Below are 18,558 nucleotides of genomic sequence, written 5' to 3' on the forward strand. Positions count from 1 at the left end.
TGCCACAAAATTTTTATGGGTGGAGGTACTAGGACTCTAAATGTATTTTTAAATGTCTTTTATTACATCTGTGATTTAATGAAACATTTTTATATCTCTCAGGCAGTAACTAATGTGATATCACAATAATCAAGGATTGCAAGTAAACTGTTTTTTGAAATGCCACCCTGAGACACATAAGCATACCACACACACACACACACACACACGCACACACACTCACAAACACACACACACAAAGACAGGCTGCTGTCATTAGCAGCCAGATCAAGAAGTTTGTTATCACGTAGATGGACTGAAGGGGCGTTTTATGTAAGTTGTTTTTCAACACGCAGTGAGCTCATCACCAGCGTCCATGCTCCATTATGTTGAGTGTGTGTTGTCTATTTGTGTGTGTGTTTGTGTGTCTGTGTGTGTGTGCGCATGCATGTGCTGAAATTTGGGTTTGCCAGGCGTCATGCAGTGAACATGTCTTGAATGTATTTCTATGGGTGCGTGTGTGTGTGTGTGTGTGTGTGTGTGTGTGTGTGTGTGTGGTTTTAACTGAAAATCATGTGTGTGGTGGCAGTGTGTCCTTGTTTGTCCCGTCATCCCAGGCAGATTCTTGGCTGAACTACACATTTGTGTGTGTGTGTGTGTGTGTGTGTGTCAGTGTTTGTGTCCTGTCTTGTGTTTCATAAGCCGTCCATATTTATGATCCAGCTCTTACATAAGCCTCAGATCTAGTTCAGTGTGTCTCTGCCAGAACAACTTAGAGAGAGGAGGAGGAGAGAAGAAGAAGAAAGGTGAAATGGAAACACAGGCAGAAGAAGACATGGAGAAAACTAGAAATAAAGACGAGTTTAGGAAAAGATCGAGGAATAGAAATAAGACAAACAGAGTTAAAGGTGCCATACGGTGCCATTTTCATGATGTGTTTTTATTGGAGTGTGCTTTGGCTCAGGATGAGAGAAATCTTCTTCATGCTGTTTTGCATATGTAGTTTAGTTTAATGTCAATTTGAATACATTTGAAAACTTAAATCCTCACAGGCTCCGGCTGGCAACAGCAGTTCCAGTGAGTCAGAGCAGGTTGTTGGGAGTTTCCATTTCAAACACAGTAAACATGCATGTTTAGAAAAATTTCAGCAGCTCGACAAAACAAGTCCTGTTGGATATAAGAATACCTGTACGGGTCTGTGTATAGAGTGACATTTAACCATTTGATCTTGTATATCTGACTACAGTAGTAGTGTCATCCACACCTGTGACAAACCCATCTGAGCATATTTAAACAATATGTTTACCAGCACAGTGAACATATCATGCAAAGATTGGTTACGTGCTTTACTGAGATGATGCACATGTTTGATTTTGCATTGTTGACATCACCTAATGATTCATTAAAATGATTTACATTGTCCTGTTAACTGACAGTTATAATTAATAGGTGTGTGACTTCAGATGAAGCCAGCGCTGAGATCAGTTATAAGCAGACACCGTCCTTGTCTTCAAGAGAGGGGTGTCCTGGATGTGACCATTCTTAGTTTTTCATGGTTTAAATGTTTTTGAGTTGTGAAGCCGTCATGCTAACAAGCGGTTTCATGCCATTTCCACTGAGTCACTAACTGTTATACAAGCCATGAAGCTTTTCTGAGTTTGGTTATTTGTGAAATGATGGGAAATTAATCACAAAATAGTGGATTTTTTATGAAAAACTTTAACGTAGTATGTACAGTATTTCATAGACATAGTAAAACAGCGGAATTCATGCTTCAGAATCAAAGTCAGGTGTGCACTATAGAACAGTGAAAATACTACAGGTCTGAATGTTTTGAGATTTGATTCAGAAATTATTCCTTAATCTTGGCTTTATTTTTGTATGTTGAAATTTTACTATTTGTCTTAGGGCAGTCTCATTCTTTGCAGAATACTGCTAGTAATGTTGGCCTGTTTGTAAATTTCTTTAGAATCATGGACGATAAGATTATAAACTGATAATCATGCCCTGTCACAGTTTGTCGTTTTTTTATTTTGCTTTAAATAACGATCACTAATTTTCCACCTGTCTTCCCCACACAGACCAGTCCCACAGCGCCCCCTTCAGCTCAGAGAATGAGGCTCAGGGAGGCGACTCGGCTGCATGGCAGTGTACCCCTCCCCCATCTACCTCACCTTCAGGGGAGACGCCGGCCCACCCTCCTCCCTCCCAGCCCGCTTCTAGACCACGATCCAGGTCGGCCAGCCAAAGCCCCTCCCCTCCCTCCGCCCTGATGGGACCCAAGAAGAGAAGCTCCAAACCGGCACACATGAGACGCAACATCAGGTACTGAATTCAACGTCCTCGCTTTAACTTGAAAGACTGTCTCAGTTAAAGGGTTCAAATGGACGCCCACATGCTCCCTGTGTGGGGATCAATACACAGTATATGCCCACATGTAGCTAAAAGCTGGATTTATCTGCAGTCCACGGACATCTGGAGTCACCTGTGACATGCAGTTCAATGCAGTAGCAAACAGAGTAAAAAAAAAAAAAGGGAACACAGCATTGATGATATACATTAAACACAATAACAAATCAAATCAGACTACAGGGCTGAGTTTCTTTCAATCATTTTTTGACTAGATTTTAGAAATTGACTCAATGCTTGGCAAGGAGCAACCAGTCAACCTCGAGATGAAAGGGATTATGACGAAATCCCCTGAGTATGTTTCTGCTGAGGTGCAGAGTAAACTAACTCACTCAGCTTATTCGACTCATATTGTCTTTATAATAACATTCATTGCTGGCTGGATAATAGGATTTATCATCTCTCTAGTTTGTCTCTGGATTCCTTCATCCTCATCTCCGATTTCACTCTCATTTGAAGAACAAAAGTACACAATTACTGATGAAATCTGTCAGTGATTATGCAGCCGCATGCTCAGTCTGCAACTTCATTTCCTGCGGCTGCCAGAAACCATAATATAGCTCAGCCACAAGTATGCTGTTGCTTTACGTAACAGCATCTTTACAACAACCTCAGACACAGATGCAAACATCTGTTTGTGTATATAAGTGTTAATGAGTGGAGTCATTTCTGTTAGTTACATGTTGCTATGTATTACATTACATCAGTTACATTTCCTCTGATCAGACTGTGCTGAACTTATGTATTATTTCCCCAGAGGTTCATCATTTACCTCATATTGCTCTCTCTCTCCTGAAATGAAATTATGATGCTGTCAAAGTATTGGCAACTTTCTGCTTCTGTAGAGATATACTGAGGGAGTGTGTGTAGGAGGCAGTGGCAGAATGCAACCCACAATGATAATAATAATCATCATAATAATAATAATATGAGAGGCACACGTAACTCTCATTCTAAACCATGATAGGTATTTATTACAGTATATTTATGGTATATTTTTGATATTCTTAATGTAGTTTGTCTATTATATATTTTTGTTCTTGACTTTTGCAGTACTCCGCCTTCATTTCATCAATATTTTTATTGTGTGCACCGAAGTTGAAAACCTATTTGGCAAACCCTATTCTGATAGTTGAAAAATAAATATATAATATATGATGCACTGCAGGTGCATTAACACATGATATCTTAGATTTATTTAAATTGTAGTGAGCCTAATTTCTTCGTACATCCTAAAAAACAATCCTGAACAACAGCAAACACACACTGTATTGTTAATCGTCTTTTACTGTGTACTTTAGAAACAAAATAGGCTAAATTTTATTCTGGATTTCATGCTGGACTCCTCACTTTTTTGACCACTGAGGGGCAGACAAAGTCAAAAACATGCTAACGGACATGCTGCCCTGTTAAAGTCCTTGTAGCTAACTTGTCTAATAGCTAACGCTTTCACGCCTCCAGCAGACACTTAGCAACATTAGCATTCATTTGGAGTCATGTTTCTGTCCACTAGGACATGTAAGTCCACTGTTAACTCTAATTTCAGTTGTGGTTTGTTTCCACCGACTCCTGAGAAAACTCCTGGCTGTTAAACAGCTTAATATTTAATGCTAGGCTACATTCACTAGCTAGTTGCTAACGTTGTCCGCAGGCAGTTAACATTGGCTTGCGGTGGATTTATCAGAGCTTTTGTATCCAGTTGGTAGGGGTGTAACGGTACACAAAAATCGGTTCGGTTTTTTTTGGTACAGTAATGAAAAAATAGACAACTATTAAATATCTTTTACTTACTGGTAACCTTATTAAAACATACCACCACAGCAGTTAACTATTTTTACACAATTTTTGAATGAAACAAATATATATAAAATCCTGCTGTTTTTTTAACACATTTTTTGAATGAAAAATATAAATATACATTTCTGCTTAAACAGTTTTACTCAATTAAAATAAAAAGTATAGTGCAGCTGGTCAGCTTTAAAGCCTGCTCAGATTCAGTTTTACTAGGAACTTACTTAGCTTTCCCACTTTGTTAAAGTGCAGTAAACAAAACATGCTTATATCTGAAGTGTAGCTTAAACAATTTTACTCAGCTCCACTGGCGTTGGTTATTTCTTTAGCGCAATGGTCAGAGAAACGCTCTTTCTTTTTAAACGACGATGATATCGTAGTTTGCACCAGATTGCTTTTTCTAGTTGTGCCGGTTAACGTTCAAACTCGGGTGGTGTCACTTTAGATGCGTTAGCATGTTAGACGTGTTTCCAAGTACATACCCGACCGCTGTTCTGCAGTGTCAGCACACTGCTTTTGTCTTGTCCACTTGTTTATTTCCATCTTCGTATTTTACCCTGAAACCAAAGTGTTCCCAAACGGAGGACTTAAGGTTTGCGGGTGGGTCTTCAGGTTCGTCAGGCTCACTTGCCATGTTGTCAAAATGTGAGAATGCGCTGCACAAAGTGAAAGCGGAGATTTACGGGACTCGGTCCGTCACTCAATTATGTCCGTCAGGGAACTAGATATTTTAAATGGTTCGGCTCGCAAAAACGGAATTAAAATAAAACAAAATAAAATAATATCCTGCACCCAATAATTCGGTACAGGGTCATGCCGAACCAAAAGTTGCGTACCGAACGGTTCGACACAAATACATGTACCGTTACTGCCCTACCAGTTGGAAATGGCTAGAAACAAAATTGATATGAGATTGAACCAAACTGTAAAAACTAACCAACTATTACACCAAAACTATTAGCTAAAAGAATAATTTGATTTCATGCTAATATTTAATTTATAGTGGTTAATGTAGCTGTAAAGAAATAGTTGATACCTGGTTGTAACTCCAGTGCTATGACTACTAAACTAATCACAAGAATAAATACTGACATTTTGCGTTTCCTCAAACCATGGGTATGTTAAATTTGTATGTGTCATATGTTAAATTTGTACATTTTACGTTATGTTTTTTAACTTGTGGGTAGGTTTAAGCACAAAAACCACTTGGTTAGGGTGAGGAAAACATATCTTGGTTCAACATGGTTGGAAATGTCCAACATCTCGGTAAAAATATTTGTTATTTGTTAGTCTCTAACATTGGTTTGCTGCTGTTTGCTGCTTGTCAACAGACTCGCCTGAGGAGAAACTCTGCTCATATACATGTCACTATAGCTATGTCACTTTAGAAACATTATGAAATCTACAAATGTTGCATAATCTTTGGTTTGCATGAATGTACAATTCCAAAATTTTACGCTGGTGACTTTTGTATACAATGAAACCACATGTCAACCTACAGTTAACAAATACACTGACAATTGTCAGTTTGTGAAACCACATTTATACAGATGTTATTTTTCTCTGTTTGTTTGTGTAGGAAGTTACTGAGGGAGCATCAGTTAGAGGCCGTGACCAAAGCTGCCCAGCAGGATGAGCTGGAGAGGAGGCGACGTCTGGAGCAGCAGAGCAAACAGGATTTCCCCGTACCACTGCTGCCTGAATACACAACTGGTGAGAGCATGTACCCCTCAAAAAAACTTACATAAATACTAACAACACCCACTGGTCCATCAAATGCCAATTTTCCAACATGTACATAGAGATAAATCCCTAATCCCAACTATTAACCAAATCATTTAAGCTGTGGGGTTCAACTATGTCTCACATCTTCTTTAACTGGGGACTAATAACCTGTCTGCATACAACATAATGTCTTCTTTCCTCTCTTTACTTTATTTTACTCTCTTCATCTGCTGTATCATTCCTATCCTTCTCTCCAGGCGATGTGACAAAGCACGTGTCATCGTCGTCAGCATCGACGGCATCGCAGCAAGAAGTGAAGTCGGTCAGGCAGGGAGTGATCTGCCTGGACTCCAGCAGCACTGGCGTCAGCGAGGATGACAGCAAGACTAATGTGCCCACCTCCGCCACCACAGAGAGCACACACAAAACAGGTGAGACAGACTCACACAGTTGTCTTGGAGCAGTTTAGATCATAAAAACTGCTCAAAGAAGTTGTTTTAATATTTCATAATTTATTCCTAATTGTCTGAAACAAATACTTTAGATAAGAGGAATGTTTATAACTTTTTTCTACAAGTATTATGACTTGAGTGTCTTTTCCTTGAAAGAAATGAGGTGTTTTATTTTGAGTTAAATTTCAGTGGATTGTTTTGTTACTGTTTGCTAGCATTCTTCCTTTTCATTAGCTGAGATAAAAGAGTGAGGTAATACGTAGGACAAAAGCAGACTGACGGGCAGAAGTGCAGAACAGCTTTCTATCACATGTGTGTAAAAACACTTTTGGAAATCAGGATCAGGATAAACTCCTTAAATCTGTGGCTCATGTCTGGTGTATTAACAATAAAAATCTAAATTTTCTAGAGAAAATGCATTTCATATAAAGTACAACCCCTTTTAATCTTAACCAGGCTGTATTTCTATCATAAAATAATGACAGAGGAATTCAGATGCCTGAATTAGTGCCCCACACATCGAAGGTCTCTGACCCAGATAACCCTTGAACTTCTGATTGCATAAGTGGGCTAGTAGGTCAGTCATGAAAGCAGATAGCGACACAGAGCTGTGAAAACCCATCATCCAGTTGTATATTCTGAGCTGTCCGCATAGCTTGGCAGAGCCTTAAATAGGCCAGATGCTAATTCTTAAAATGCCTTAACAGCCCAGTGTGAGCATTGGTACAATGTGTGAAGAGTTTGTATTTCACATGTCAAGTGTGCAAGTTACACCAACATTGAAGTCCACTTTTATAAAACGATGGATAGATTCACAGATTTTCAACTGACTTCCATTATTTATTATCATTTTTAAAGGGACAGTTCACCCCCCAAAAATCAAAAATACATATTTTTCCTCTTACCTGTGGTGCTGTTTATCAGCCGTAGAAATGTCTGCCCTTTTTTTCATATATTTGAAAAACTCAACAAGATAATCCACAGACCTTGTCGTGAGCAGTTTCACGTGAGAACATTTTTTCTTTCTACCAAACTGCACCCATCAATCGCATCACTGCACAGAAGGAAGTGTGCATCTACTCATGAGTGAGAGGCTTGTGCACTTCACAGTGCAAGATGTAAACATTGAAGGCGTCCTCCTCTGCTGAACTGTAGAGATGCTAGGACTCACCTAGCATCTCTAAGCTAGCTACCTTTACTAGCAGTAGATTCACACTTTCGCCTGTGCTGTGATGCGGTTGGTAAGTGCAGTTTGGAAGAAAGAAAATAGCCCCTACATGAAACTGCTTACAACAAGGTCTGTGGATTATCTTGAGTAACCAGGTCAGGATTTTTGGAAAGAGACATTGCTGTTGAACTTTCAGATGTATTTATTTTTTGGTGCCTTGAATACCACAAGTTGAGTGCTATCTTGTTCCAAAGAAAGTAGGCAGACATCTCTTCGGCTGATATCTACAACACCTGGCAATTCACACTAAAACAGTCTAGATTGTTTTTTATTTTGGGGTGAACTGACCCTTTAACATGGCTTTGACGATAGTTTCTGTTCCCTAAAAACCTGACATTCCATTTAAATGGTCAGATACCGTGTTAAAAAGCAGAAGTTCACAGGTCAGAAGCAGGCGGTTGTTTAAAATAAAGACCTTATATGTTTTATGATCCCTCTTTCAGTACAGCATATAAAGAGGTGTGAAGAAAAAGACATAAGCCTCTTTCAAACATAGAATGTGTAACATTGCTGTTAAAGTAATGGATTTACAGTTTTCTATCATAGGTGTTAGTGAAAGCACCGTTATGAAAAGAGCTACAATCACAATAAGAATGAATGAAAGTTGAATGTTCAGACAGAGAGGTCAGACTGATGCTCTGATGATAAATGGGATTTTTTTTAAAGGTTTATTCTCTTGACTTTCATGTCATCACAATTAGACCCTTCAGCTGCCCAGTTCAGCCACAGACCGTGAAGCCAATCCATTGCTGCAGTTTGAGGTCCACTACCTTGCTCCAAGGCATATCTAGCAGTCACTGAGGGAGGGATCTATCAAAGGAAAATATCACTTGAATACACAGTTCTGGTAGTTTTTATGTCTGGTGGAAACATCACATCTCTAAAGCATCAGTCTTTCAGAGATTAAGCAAAGCAGCCCTAATAGCCTCATGACAGCCATGCGTTTATTAAATTACACACTGTTTCAAATTGCTTTCTGAGCCCAGGGGTCTGGAAAGTTGGTACATTAAAAGGCCGCATCAGCTTCAATTTCCAGGAAATAAAACGGAGGATTGAAAAACAACCCGAATTTTGAATGAGGTTTTTATTCAGAAAGCCACAAAACAGCAGACATGTGGGCCAGTGTTCGTCTGAAACCTCGGGATGATTTGTCGGAATGAATGTTAGTGATAATGTTCAAAAACACGTCCAAAGAAAACACCAACCGCTACATCAGTCAGAGTGAGTGACTTCTACGGTCATCTTAGCCTTCGGCAAAGACAATATGAAGGAAGTTTAACTTTATTTCAAACCCTGGCACTGTTGCAGATTGCTTTGAATTCTTTCAGGGGCTAACGGACTCCACAACCTCTGTGGAAACATTTTAACCCAATTAGTGAAAGTCTGCCTACACATTTAAACGGCCGAGGTCAAAAATCTCTTCTGTTCCTGTGAAGAGTGTGTGTGTGTGTGTGTGTGTGTGTGTGTGTGTGTAGTTTTCGTAGATTAGCTGCCATGTGCATCAGAATATTTAAAACCTCCTCAGGGTACATCATGTACTGTTCCCTTATTGCCCAAGTAGTCACACAAACACACACACATGGACACACATTCACAGAGCCACTCAAACAGTCAAGGATAAACACACACTTTTAACACACACTCATTTGGGGATAAACACACATAGGTTCTGTATTGAAAGAAGACATAGGCAAACTGAAGGCACACACACCTACAACACAAACACACACACAAATAAGAGCGAGAGGTGAGATGAACACAGATAATGTGTCGATTTGGGAGCAGAGACGGACAAGAGTGAAAGAGAGAAAAAACAAATGGAGGGAGGGGAGGAAGAGAGATGAAGGGAGAGAGTGTCTGTGGGGCAGATCAGAGCGGGTCTATGGAGCAATAAAGCTGGCTAATCCTGGTTATGAGCCAGAACACACACATATACACACACACAAACACACATAATGAACACACACATACACACTCGCAATGGCACAGTGACATTTCTAGTTGGGGTTGCATAACCAGTCTCCCCCTCCACTCTAATCCTACTTGTATAACCAGCCATTCACTGCAGTTATATAAGCTCTCTCTCTAGCACACAAACACACACACACACACACACACACACACACACTAACATACTGACACACACACCTCCTCTCCCTGTCGTGCCCCGCCAGCTTGTGTAACTTTCACCACTTGATACCGTTGACGTTGAAGTCCTTTTTATCAGATATGGATTTCAATCTGTCTGCTTCACACACACACACACTCAGTGACGTCTGTGTTTGATGTAACATCACGCTCATGACGGAGCCACTGTTCACCACATCACTTGAGATGAAGGTCAGTGATGATGGCCAATGATTGTTAAGAATTGTTTTCATCTTTTGCAGTCATTCAGTGAGAACATGTACTGAGTTCCTTGTTCAAGACTTCCAAATGTTGTCTTGTGTTCAGCTTTTTAGTTTCCTCTGAAAAAGTTTACACGGTTCTTCATCAGAAGGCGCTATCAGAGAGAAATAAACACCCCTCCTAAAATGGACCTCCAATGGAATTTTTGGAATTTCCTCTAATGTTTGTCCATTACTTCCTGTTAGTTTGTGTGGAAGTATTTTTCATCTAAATGCATATGTGAGAGCAAATTCAAATCCTTGTTGAGTTGCTTTGTGAACTTTAATGTAGAAGAAACAGTTTGCAGGACTTGCTGTGTAATTTTTGTGAAACATTGTCTGCTTCCTCCTGTGCAGATGTGATCGATCTGAGCTCAGGCGAGGATGACGCCATCGTTCACGTCAGCAGCGAATCCGCCATCGAGGAAGAAGAGAGCGAGCCGAGCGGCGCGCATGCTAATGACGTCCTCAACCGACCAGACACCCAGGGCAGGGTGCTAGTCAACGTGAACCATCCATCTACGGAGAAGGACATTTTCTTGTCGCCTCAGCTGGCGCGAGCAGTCAAACCTCACCAGGTATTGTTATTGTTACTGCTGCAAGCAAAAACAAATGCTTGGTCCCTTTTGTCTGGTTGTCTGGTCCAAATAAGTTTCTGAGTATTTTAAAGTGTGTTTCACTGCTGTGTCCATATCTTCCTTTCATACTGCGAAAATTACTTCCTTCATAATTCAGATTTCTTGACCTTTTCTAAGTCAGGGACAGCAATGTGTGATCTTTCCTTCACTTTTAATGAGATCATCTCTACTTTTTCACCACCAACCTTCTACACTGTTCACCTGTCTCTCACTTCCTCCCACGCTCCAATTCACCACCTCGCTGTCTTTTCTTAACGCCATGGCCACAGCTTCAACTTTGTCTCGTCACCATCGTCCCTCTCTTTCTGCTTTGGTTCCATCACTAAATTCTCCTTCTCTTCTCTTTTCCGTCTCCTCCTCAGATCGGTGGAATCCGCTTCCTGTACGACAACTTGGTGGAGTCTGTGGAGCGGTTCAGCAGCAGCAGCGGATTCGGCTGCATCCTCGCTCACAGCATGGGCTTGGGCAAAACGCTGCAGGTCATCTCCTTCATTGACGTCCTGTTCAGGAACACCCAGGCTCACACCGTGCTCGCCATTGTACCTGTAAGCACCTGTGGACTTGATGCTGTAATACAAAGAAATATGGAGGAGTGGATCGATAAGTGCTCAGATGGAGACGATATGATAATGAATAACAATACTGATTCAATCAAAAAAATTACAAACCTCAAATTTATGCTAATAAACATGTGAATTAATATTTTGGTGACAAAGTAAATGGATGTGTGATTAAGTTATCACAAGAAGCTTAAAATGTTCTGCGGTTTACAATGAAATTCATCATTAATTAATTCATTGATAATTTAGGATAAACTTTGTAACCTGTAGATTGTCAGAAAGACAAAAAATGCCCATCACAAGATGTACCCCAGCCCACAATTATGTCTTAAAAATCACAGTTGCTAAAAAAAAAAGCTATAAGCTATAACATACCATATCTCTGGTGCTTTTACTTCTAAAATGTCTAAAATGAGTGATCCAAGTTTAAACTGTAAAATTTTCTATCAGTCAGTGGATCATTTCAGCACGAGATTACACATGAAGAGAATCAATATGGGAACGATGAGGACTGAAGATTGACTCAGAGTATTTATCCATTACTTCCAGGTGAACACGCTGCAGAACTGGCTGTCAGAGTTCAACACGTGGGTCCCGCCCCCGGAGGCGATACCTCCAGATACCGACCCAGGACTGCTGACGCCTCGTGCCTTCAAGGTTCACATTCTCAACGATGAACACAAGTGAGTAATGAAATCATTTTCTTTTTAGCTCCCACCTGCTTACTTTATACATAGGAAAATTGAACACAGTCACTTTAAGAGAAACACATATCATGACATTGTTCTTGAAAGTAGATAAGGAGTTTTGATTTCTTAAAATAACAAGAAGCAAGAAAGACACACACACATGCAGCAGGGCCATTGGTTAATTTAAAGCCATCTCAGGAGGCTGGATACAGTTACATTCATGCAAAGCAGTGAAGAGACTTTTCTTATCGCTTTAAAAAAAGCCAACGCTGACCCTCTGATCCAGCCTGCCTCTTCACTATATCCCCATCTGTCTCTCCATCATCCTCTTTCTCGACATCTGCCTCAGTTGGAAAGATTTTCAAACTCTCGTGCGTTGTGTGTGTGTGTGTGTGTGTGTGTGTGTGTGTGTGTGTGTGTGTGTGTGTGTGTGTGTTGGGGATTAGAGGGGAAAGAAGGAATGCTGCAAAATGAGTGCACAGTTTCGTGACACAGTAACCTCATTCTATTTTAACAGCATTAAAAATTAACAGGCATTTGTTCCTGCTGTTGAAGCACTGCTGAAATCATTGTTATTCATTCATAAGTAAATGGTAATTTCTTACAATTAGATGATTGAATGCATTATCATATTTGTTTCTCTGTCTTTGATAAAAAAATGATCTGCTGAGCTTTTTTTTTTATTTTGCTTTCATTCAAATATTTCATACTTTTCATTCTATGTCAACGTGCTAAAAAAACATATTTTAGGACATTTATTACAGCATAATAAACTTTAGGTACTTTAAGTTTACAGTGCCTTCGTACAAAGTTCTGTTTTGCTTTGGGGCACCACAGAGAGGGAGAGGGTGGTGTTCAGTCTGTACAAATGAAGCAGATGATATCACAGATTCAAAGTAAAGTAAAAGTAACATAAAAATGTGTAAAATTCTCTCTGTGACAGGAATGAATTGAGGTTTCAGTTTTAAGAAAGACGACAATAACTGAACTTGCCTTTTCTTACGTTACCCAGGAACACAACGACCAGGGCCAAGGTGGTGGAGGACTGGGCACGGGACGGAGGGGTGCTGCTGATGGGCTACGAGATGTACCGCCTCCTGTCACTGAAGAAGAGCTTTGTTGCGGGGAGGAAGAAGAAGAGCAAAAAAACAACGGGACCTGTGGTCATTGACCTGGATGAAGAGGACAGGCAGCAGGAACTGCTCAAAGGTGCGAGGGATGAGGAAGAACAAAGAGGAGTGGGAAATGGACATATGGACAAAAATTGATATCTGCTACTTTTTAAAGCATCAGTGTAGAATATCATTGAAGACATTTTGCCTGTTCTCCTCCTCCAGGTATCGAGAGAGCCTTGGCCCGGCCTGGTCCAGACGTGGTGATCTGTGACGAAGGCCATCGCATCAAGAACTGCCACGCCAGCACGTCACAGGCTCTGAAGAACATCCGAACCCGTCGCCGCGTGGTCCTGACCGGCTATCCGCTACAGAACAACCTGATTGAGTACTGGTGCATGGTTGACTTTGTGCGACCAGACTTCCTAGGTATGGGGAAAAGTCAGCGTTTGGTTTTAGGGGATTAATCGCTCCAGATCTTTTTTAAGATCAATAGACTGATTTTGGTTGTTTGTTTTCTGTCAGTCCTCTAACTACAGTTTTTACATCCTGTATGTATTTCAGGTACGCGGCAAGAGTTCAGCAACATGTTTGAGCGTCCCATTCTGAACGGGCAGTGTGTGGACAGCACGCCTCAGGACGTCCAGCTGATGAGGTACAGGAGCCACGTCCTGCACAGCCTGCTGGAGGGCTTCGTACAGAGGTGAGACACCTGCCTTTATAAACCCAAAACTACTGCCCAGAAAAATAACTTGACCTACTTTTAAAGCTTTAATAGAGATTACAAAGGTTCCACTGACTTTGGCTCTCATATATCTGACACTTTCCCACCTGCTCTTCAGTTTTAATAACATTTTCCAAACATTGAATGTAACTTGCCTTTATTCCAGACGAGGTCATGACGTCCTGAAGGACCAGCTGCCCTCTAAAGAGGAACATGTGATCTTGGTGCGTCTGTCTCCGCTGCAGAGGGCGCTCTACACAGAGTTCATGAACCGCTTCAGAGAGGCAGGGAACACCGGCTGGCTCAGCCTCAACCCACTGAAGGCTTTCTGTGTCTGCTGCAAGGTGAGGAGGAGGAGGGCTTGTGTGTGAGATACTACCTGGATACAAAAGGAATTCTGTTTGAGATTTTTTTAAAGCAGTGTCACAGACAGAGTTACCAAAGCCTTTATGTAAAATTCCATGATTAATTACTTGATAATCATAGCATAAATTACTTCTACAAATGTCTTCTTGCTCTGTTTGAGTTTCTGCAGTCATTATAATACTATTACACAAGTAACCATCCATGTCAACATGTTTTCGCACCAGGATATATTTATCATACTTGACAGTGCTTTCATAACCCTGATCTCCCATCAGATTTGGAACCATCCAGACGTGCTGTACGAGGCCTTACAGAAGGAAAACATGGCCAGTGACCAAGACTTAGACCTTGATGACATCACCTCCACAGGCCCCGCCCGATGTCCAACCGCACCCAATCAAAAGTCCAAGCCCCTGGAGAACCCTAACCCCATTGGTGGACTGAGTCTCAACCAGCTGCAGGAGAAAGCCAACCAGGTCATCACTTATGAATGGGTACGTTGTTTTGGAACTAACTTCATATTTTTGCTTTCTGTAACACAAAGCTGCACTATGCACTTTTTTAAAAACACCATTAGTGCTCTCAACCTAAATCTCAGTCAGATCGTGAGCAGAACATTGTGTTCCCCCTAACTGAGATGCTGCAGTCGGTGCAGTGCTGCCACCCACAGTGGAATAAAGAGAAATACAAAGAGAATTATGAAATGTCCATTTATCCACAATAATTCAGATCAAATAAGGCTGGACTCACTAATGTATACCACAGTAGATTATATCCAGCCATTTTAGTCTGCAAAATTTTAACATTTACCTTTTCCTCACATTTAGGGCCACTGAAATTTTGTCCATAAGCCTCGTTACACTCATTGGCTGGAGTCTTTTGCCTTGCAGCAATGTGTGATTTTACATTCTTTTAGGAGTCACTGTAAACGTTTGCTTCATGAAGACATCATGAGACTTTTTGCGTCTTAAAACACTTAGAATAGGTTTAATCATGCAATATATGTTGTGTTGAATTGTGTGAAGCTAACCATTTAAGTAAAGGTTATGGTGCTAGTCGTTACCTGTCTTTTCTAATAAGGTTTATAAATCAGCAGTGCACCCTCACTTCTTTTAAGTCATTCTGGGTCACTTAAATAAAGACAACATCTATTCAGCTGAACTATAAAGGTAAAGGTGATGTTAAGTAGTTCAGTACATTTAATGGTCTCCCTCTTCACATGTCCAGGCAAAGGATATCATGTATGACTACAAGCCCGGCATGCTGGAGAACTCTGCCAAAATGGTGCTGCTGTTCCATCTGATAGAGGAGAGCGTCAGGAACGGAGATAAAATCCTCGTTTTCAGGTACAAAACACAAGACGTGATATACCAAATAAACACCAACTAAAAACTTGGTCATAATTCTACTTTGCATTACATTTACATTACTAAAGGTTTTTGGCGTGTTATCCAGTCCCTAATTTTGCCTGTCTTTCTTTCTCCTGCAGTCAGAGTCTGTCTACCCTGACAGTTATTGAGGATTTCCTGGCTAAGAGACCTGTGCCTCCCTCACCCAACACAGCCAGCAGAGACAGACCCAACCAGAACTGGGTCCGCAACCTCAACTACTACAGTAAGTGATCAGTAATGTTCCTTGTTCAGTATATATGTTAAGCTCAATGACAGGTGACTCATGGTGTAGTTCAGTGGAAGATGGTTGAATGTTCTGTTCAGTTTATTACCACAGTTTTTCTATCTACCGTGCATAACTGATGGTACATACTGAGAAATCTGTTGTTTTTTCTTGAGGCTCTCTGACTACAGTAGTTTGGTTGTGCAGTGGTTCTGCTCCTCATTGACCTACAATGAGTGCTGCCACCTGCTGGTGTTTCTTGATAACAGCCAGACTTTGGTTTATAGTCCTCCACAGGGGCAGAGAGGGATTCTCAGCTTTTGTATAGCTGGTGTTTGTGTATTACAGGGATATTTAAATAACTGGAAAATATCAGCTGTATCCACAAAGTCAATATGTCAATCAAATAAAAGTGAACTGAGCTTAATTAGGTCCATGGTTACCTTATTTTACACATTATTATCTTTATTAAGAACTTTGAACTGTAGATTACATAAAGTAGGAGGAGAATCAAATCCACAGGAATACAGTTGCTCTGTATAGTGAAGCCACCCTGTTAGTCAGGACTGTTCTAACTCTCCTTTGGTTGTGTGATGTCTTGAAGGATTGGATGGAAGTACAACAGCCTCAGAGAGAGAGAGACTGATCAACCAGTTCAATGATCCGTCCAACACCTCAGCGTGGGTCTTTCTGTTGTCAACCAGGTACAACAAACAGTAACAGTAAAATTTAAGGAATATTCCATCCACAAAACGGTCATTTGTGTATCAGTTACTCACCCCGTGTAACACTGGGTTTTTTTTCCCTACAAATTCAACGTGACATGGGATGAGTGATTTATATACAAATGATCATTTTAAGGTCAAGGCATTACATAGAAATAGCAAACATAACCCAAATTTCTGACCTCTCTTGGCCTCAGGGCTGGCTGTCTGGGTGTAAACCTGATTGGAGCGAACCGTGTGGTGGTGTTTGATGCCTCCTGGAACCCGTGCCATGACGCCCAGGCTGTGTGCCGCGTGTACCGCTACGGTCAAAGGAAGCCTTGTCACATCTACCGGCTGGTGTGCGACTTCACGCTGGAGAAGAAGATCTATGACCGGCAGATCTCCAAACAGGGCATGTCAGGTGAGTCAGAAAATGCATTGATGACCTAATGTTTGAATATTCCTGTAGGAAAGAAGTGATCTAAATGTGCAGTTGTTTTTCATTTCCTGTCATTCATACTAAAGATAGAGTGGGGAGTTTGTGGATGTTTGCAAAATAGTGTTATTCCTTACTGATGAGTGATAAATGAGAGTGTTATCCAATTTCAATCATTTCTTCTTGGTACATAAACAAGGTTTTGGGTATGTTTTTGAACATTTTATGTGACACCCTGAGAGTCCTGGCTGAAATAGCAGCACAATCGTATTACACAAACCAACACAGAAATAAACAAAGGGAGGAAGAAGCAAAACACTAGAGAATGAAAAAGAAACTGAACTACATATAATGATCAGAATGTAAAATCTAAGTCGTATTAAAACACAATAAGCTCAGTTCATGTAAATTTCTTCTTGAATATACAAACATAGAGCACTCTGTCTTCCTCTCATGAATATGCTGTATTGTGTATATCACTGCCTTTGGCTGACAAATCTGTCAAACAACTGTCAGTAATCAGACTCACTGAAAATCCCAGTCTAGGCTCTTCTGTGTGAGCACCCAGCAGACAGACAGACCCCCCCTCAGAAACTAAATAATCAGCTTTGTGTTGAAACCAGAGTTCTTCTGCCAAGAGGCTCTTGTCTGACAGAGTAAACGGTCTCAAGTGTTTGCTTTAAGCTTTGACTGGCGAGACAGACACATTGAGGCCGCTTATGCTTCGGAGAGCTGCAGGATATATTTTTTTTTTTATACAATTTTCTCTCTTTTGCCGTCATCATTTCATTTATCCTCCTCCCCATCCAAACATCCCCCTCCCTTAAACCCTTCCTTTTTCTCTCTCTTCTGTCCTTCTCATTCCGTCCCTCCATTAGACCGGGTGGTGGACGACCTGAACCCTGTGCTGACCTTCACCAGGAGGGAAGTGGAGTCCCTTCTTCACTTTGTAGAGGAGGAGCCAGACCCCTCTCAGGTCCAGCTGCAGCCCCAGGACAGCTTGGAGAGTGTCCTCATGAGGGCTCTGCACCTTTATCCTCACCTGATTACTAAGGTAGGAGACTGAGGGACAAACACTGTCTTTATATGCCAGTGCTTCCCAACCATATACCAGATACCAGAGGGCACATGGAAATATTGTGGTTTTAGCTCAACTAATTAAAAAATAAAACAACAAATTGATTAATATATCCATAGACTGAGTCAGCTGTAATTTGAATACAGTGTGTTGCAGTTGAGAGTGTATGAGAAGCATTTAGCAAGCAAGCAGAGAAGTCTACACAGCTAGCTAGTGATGTGTAAATGCTAAAAAAAAAAGTAGCTAAAAATTATGAATTTACAGTTCAAATAGTTGACTAACCAAAAGTAATGAATATGTAGTTGAATTAGGGGAGCTACAAGTAATGGCAAACATCAAGCTTTTGCCATTAGCAGTATAAATGCAAACTTGAACAAACCAACCTAAACATTGACACTCTAAGTGTATGAAAAAAAACAGTAATCTAAAATTGTATTAAAATATTATGAATAGTGTTAAATATTATTACCCACTTGACGATAAATTCAAATGAACGCATTTAGACTGACGGGTGGTGCTGATGAAAGGGTGCTTGAGGTCATCTGATGGAGGTGCAGGGGTAAAGAAAAGGTTGGAAACTACTGCAATTCGCCCCCTATAGGTGTTTAGATGTAGGACATGTGTGTGTTGCCTTGCCTTAAAAATTCTGCATCATTCATTGTG

The 18,558-nt window shown here is 40.7% G+C and overlaps 1 protein-coding gene across 3 annotated transcripts in view; it reads left to right on the plus strand.

The window, feature by feature from the left end:
- The window catches only part of LOC125891112 (helicase ARIP4-like), a 96,033-nt gene that overhangs the window by 71,344 nt on the left and 6,131 nt on the right, over nt 1-18,558 (plus strand). For all 3 annotated transcript variants that reach the window (XM_049580101.1, XM_049580104.1, XM_049580103.1), the window contains 16 exons: nt 2,061-2,304; nt 5,759-5,892; nt 6,162-6,335; nt 10,329-10,549; nt 10,972-11,154; nt 11,719-11,852; nt 12,871-13,067; nt 13,196-13,399; nt 13,535-13,673; nt 13,861-14,038; nt 14,336-14,554; nt 15,288-15,406; nt 15,550-15,674; nt 16,279-16,378; nt 16,597-16,802; nt 17,696-17,871. In XM_049580101.1, the coding sequence (XP_049436058.1) occupies nt 2,061-2,304; nt 5,759-5,892; nt 6,162-6,335; nt 10,329-10,549; nt 10,972-11,154; nt 11,719-11,852; nt 12,871-13,067; nt 13,196-13,399; nt 13,535-13,673; nt 13,861-14,038; nt 14,336-14,554; nt 15,288-15,406; nt 15,550-15,674; nt 16,279-16,378; nt 16,597-16,802; nt 17,696-17,871 (2,753 nt within the window). The remainder of the gene's footprint in view (nt 1-2,060; nt 2,305-5,758; nt 5,893-6,161; nt 6,336-10,328; nt 10,550-10,971; nt 11,155-11,718; nt 11,853-12,870; nt 13,068-13,195; nt 13,400-13,534; nt 13,674-13,860; nt 14,039-14,335; nt 14,555-15,287; nt 15,407-15,549; nt 15,675-16,278; nt 16,379-16,596; nt 16,803-17,695; nt 17,872-18,558) is intronic.

This window comes from Epinephelus fuscoguttatus, linkage group LG7 (genome assembly GCF_011397635.1).
Source record: "Epinephelus fuscoguttatus linkage group LG7, E.fuscoguttatus.final_Chr_v1".
In the NCBI taxonomy this organism is placed as follows: Eukaryota; Metazoa; Chordata; class Actinopteri; order Perciformes; family Serranidae; genus Epinephelus; species Epinephelus fuscoguttatus.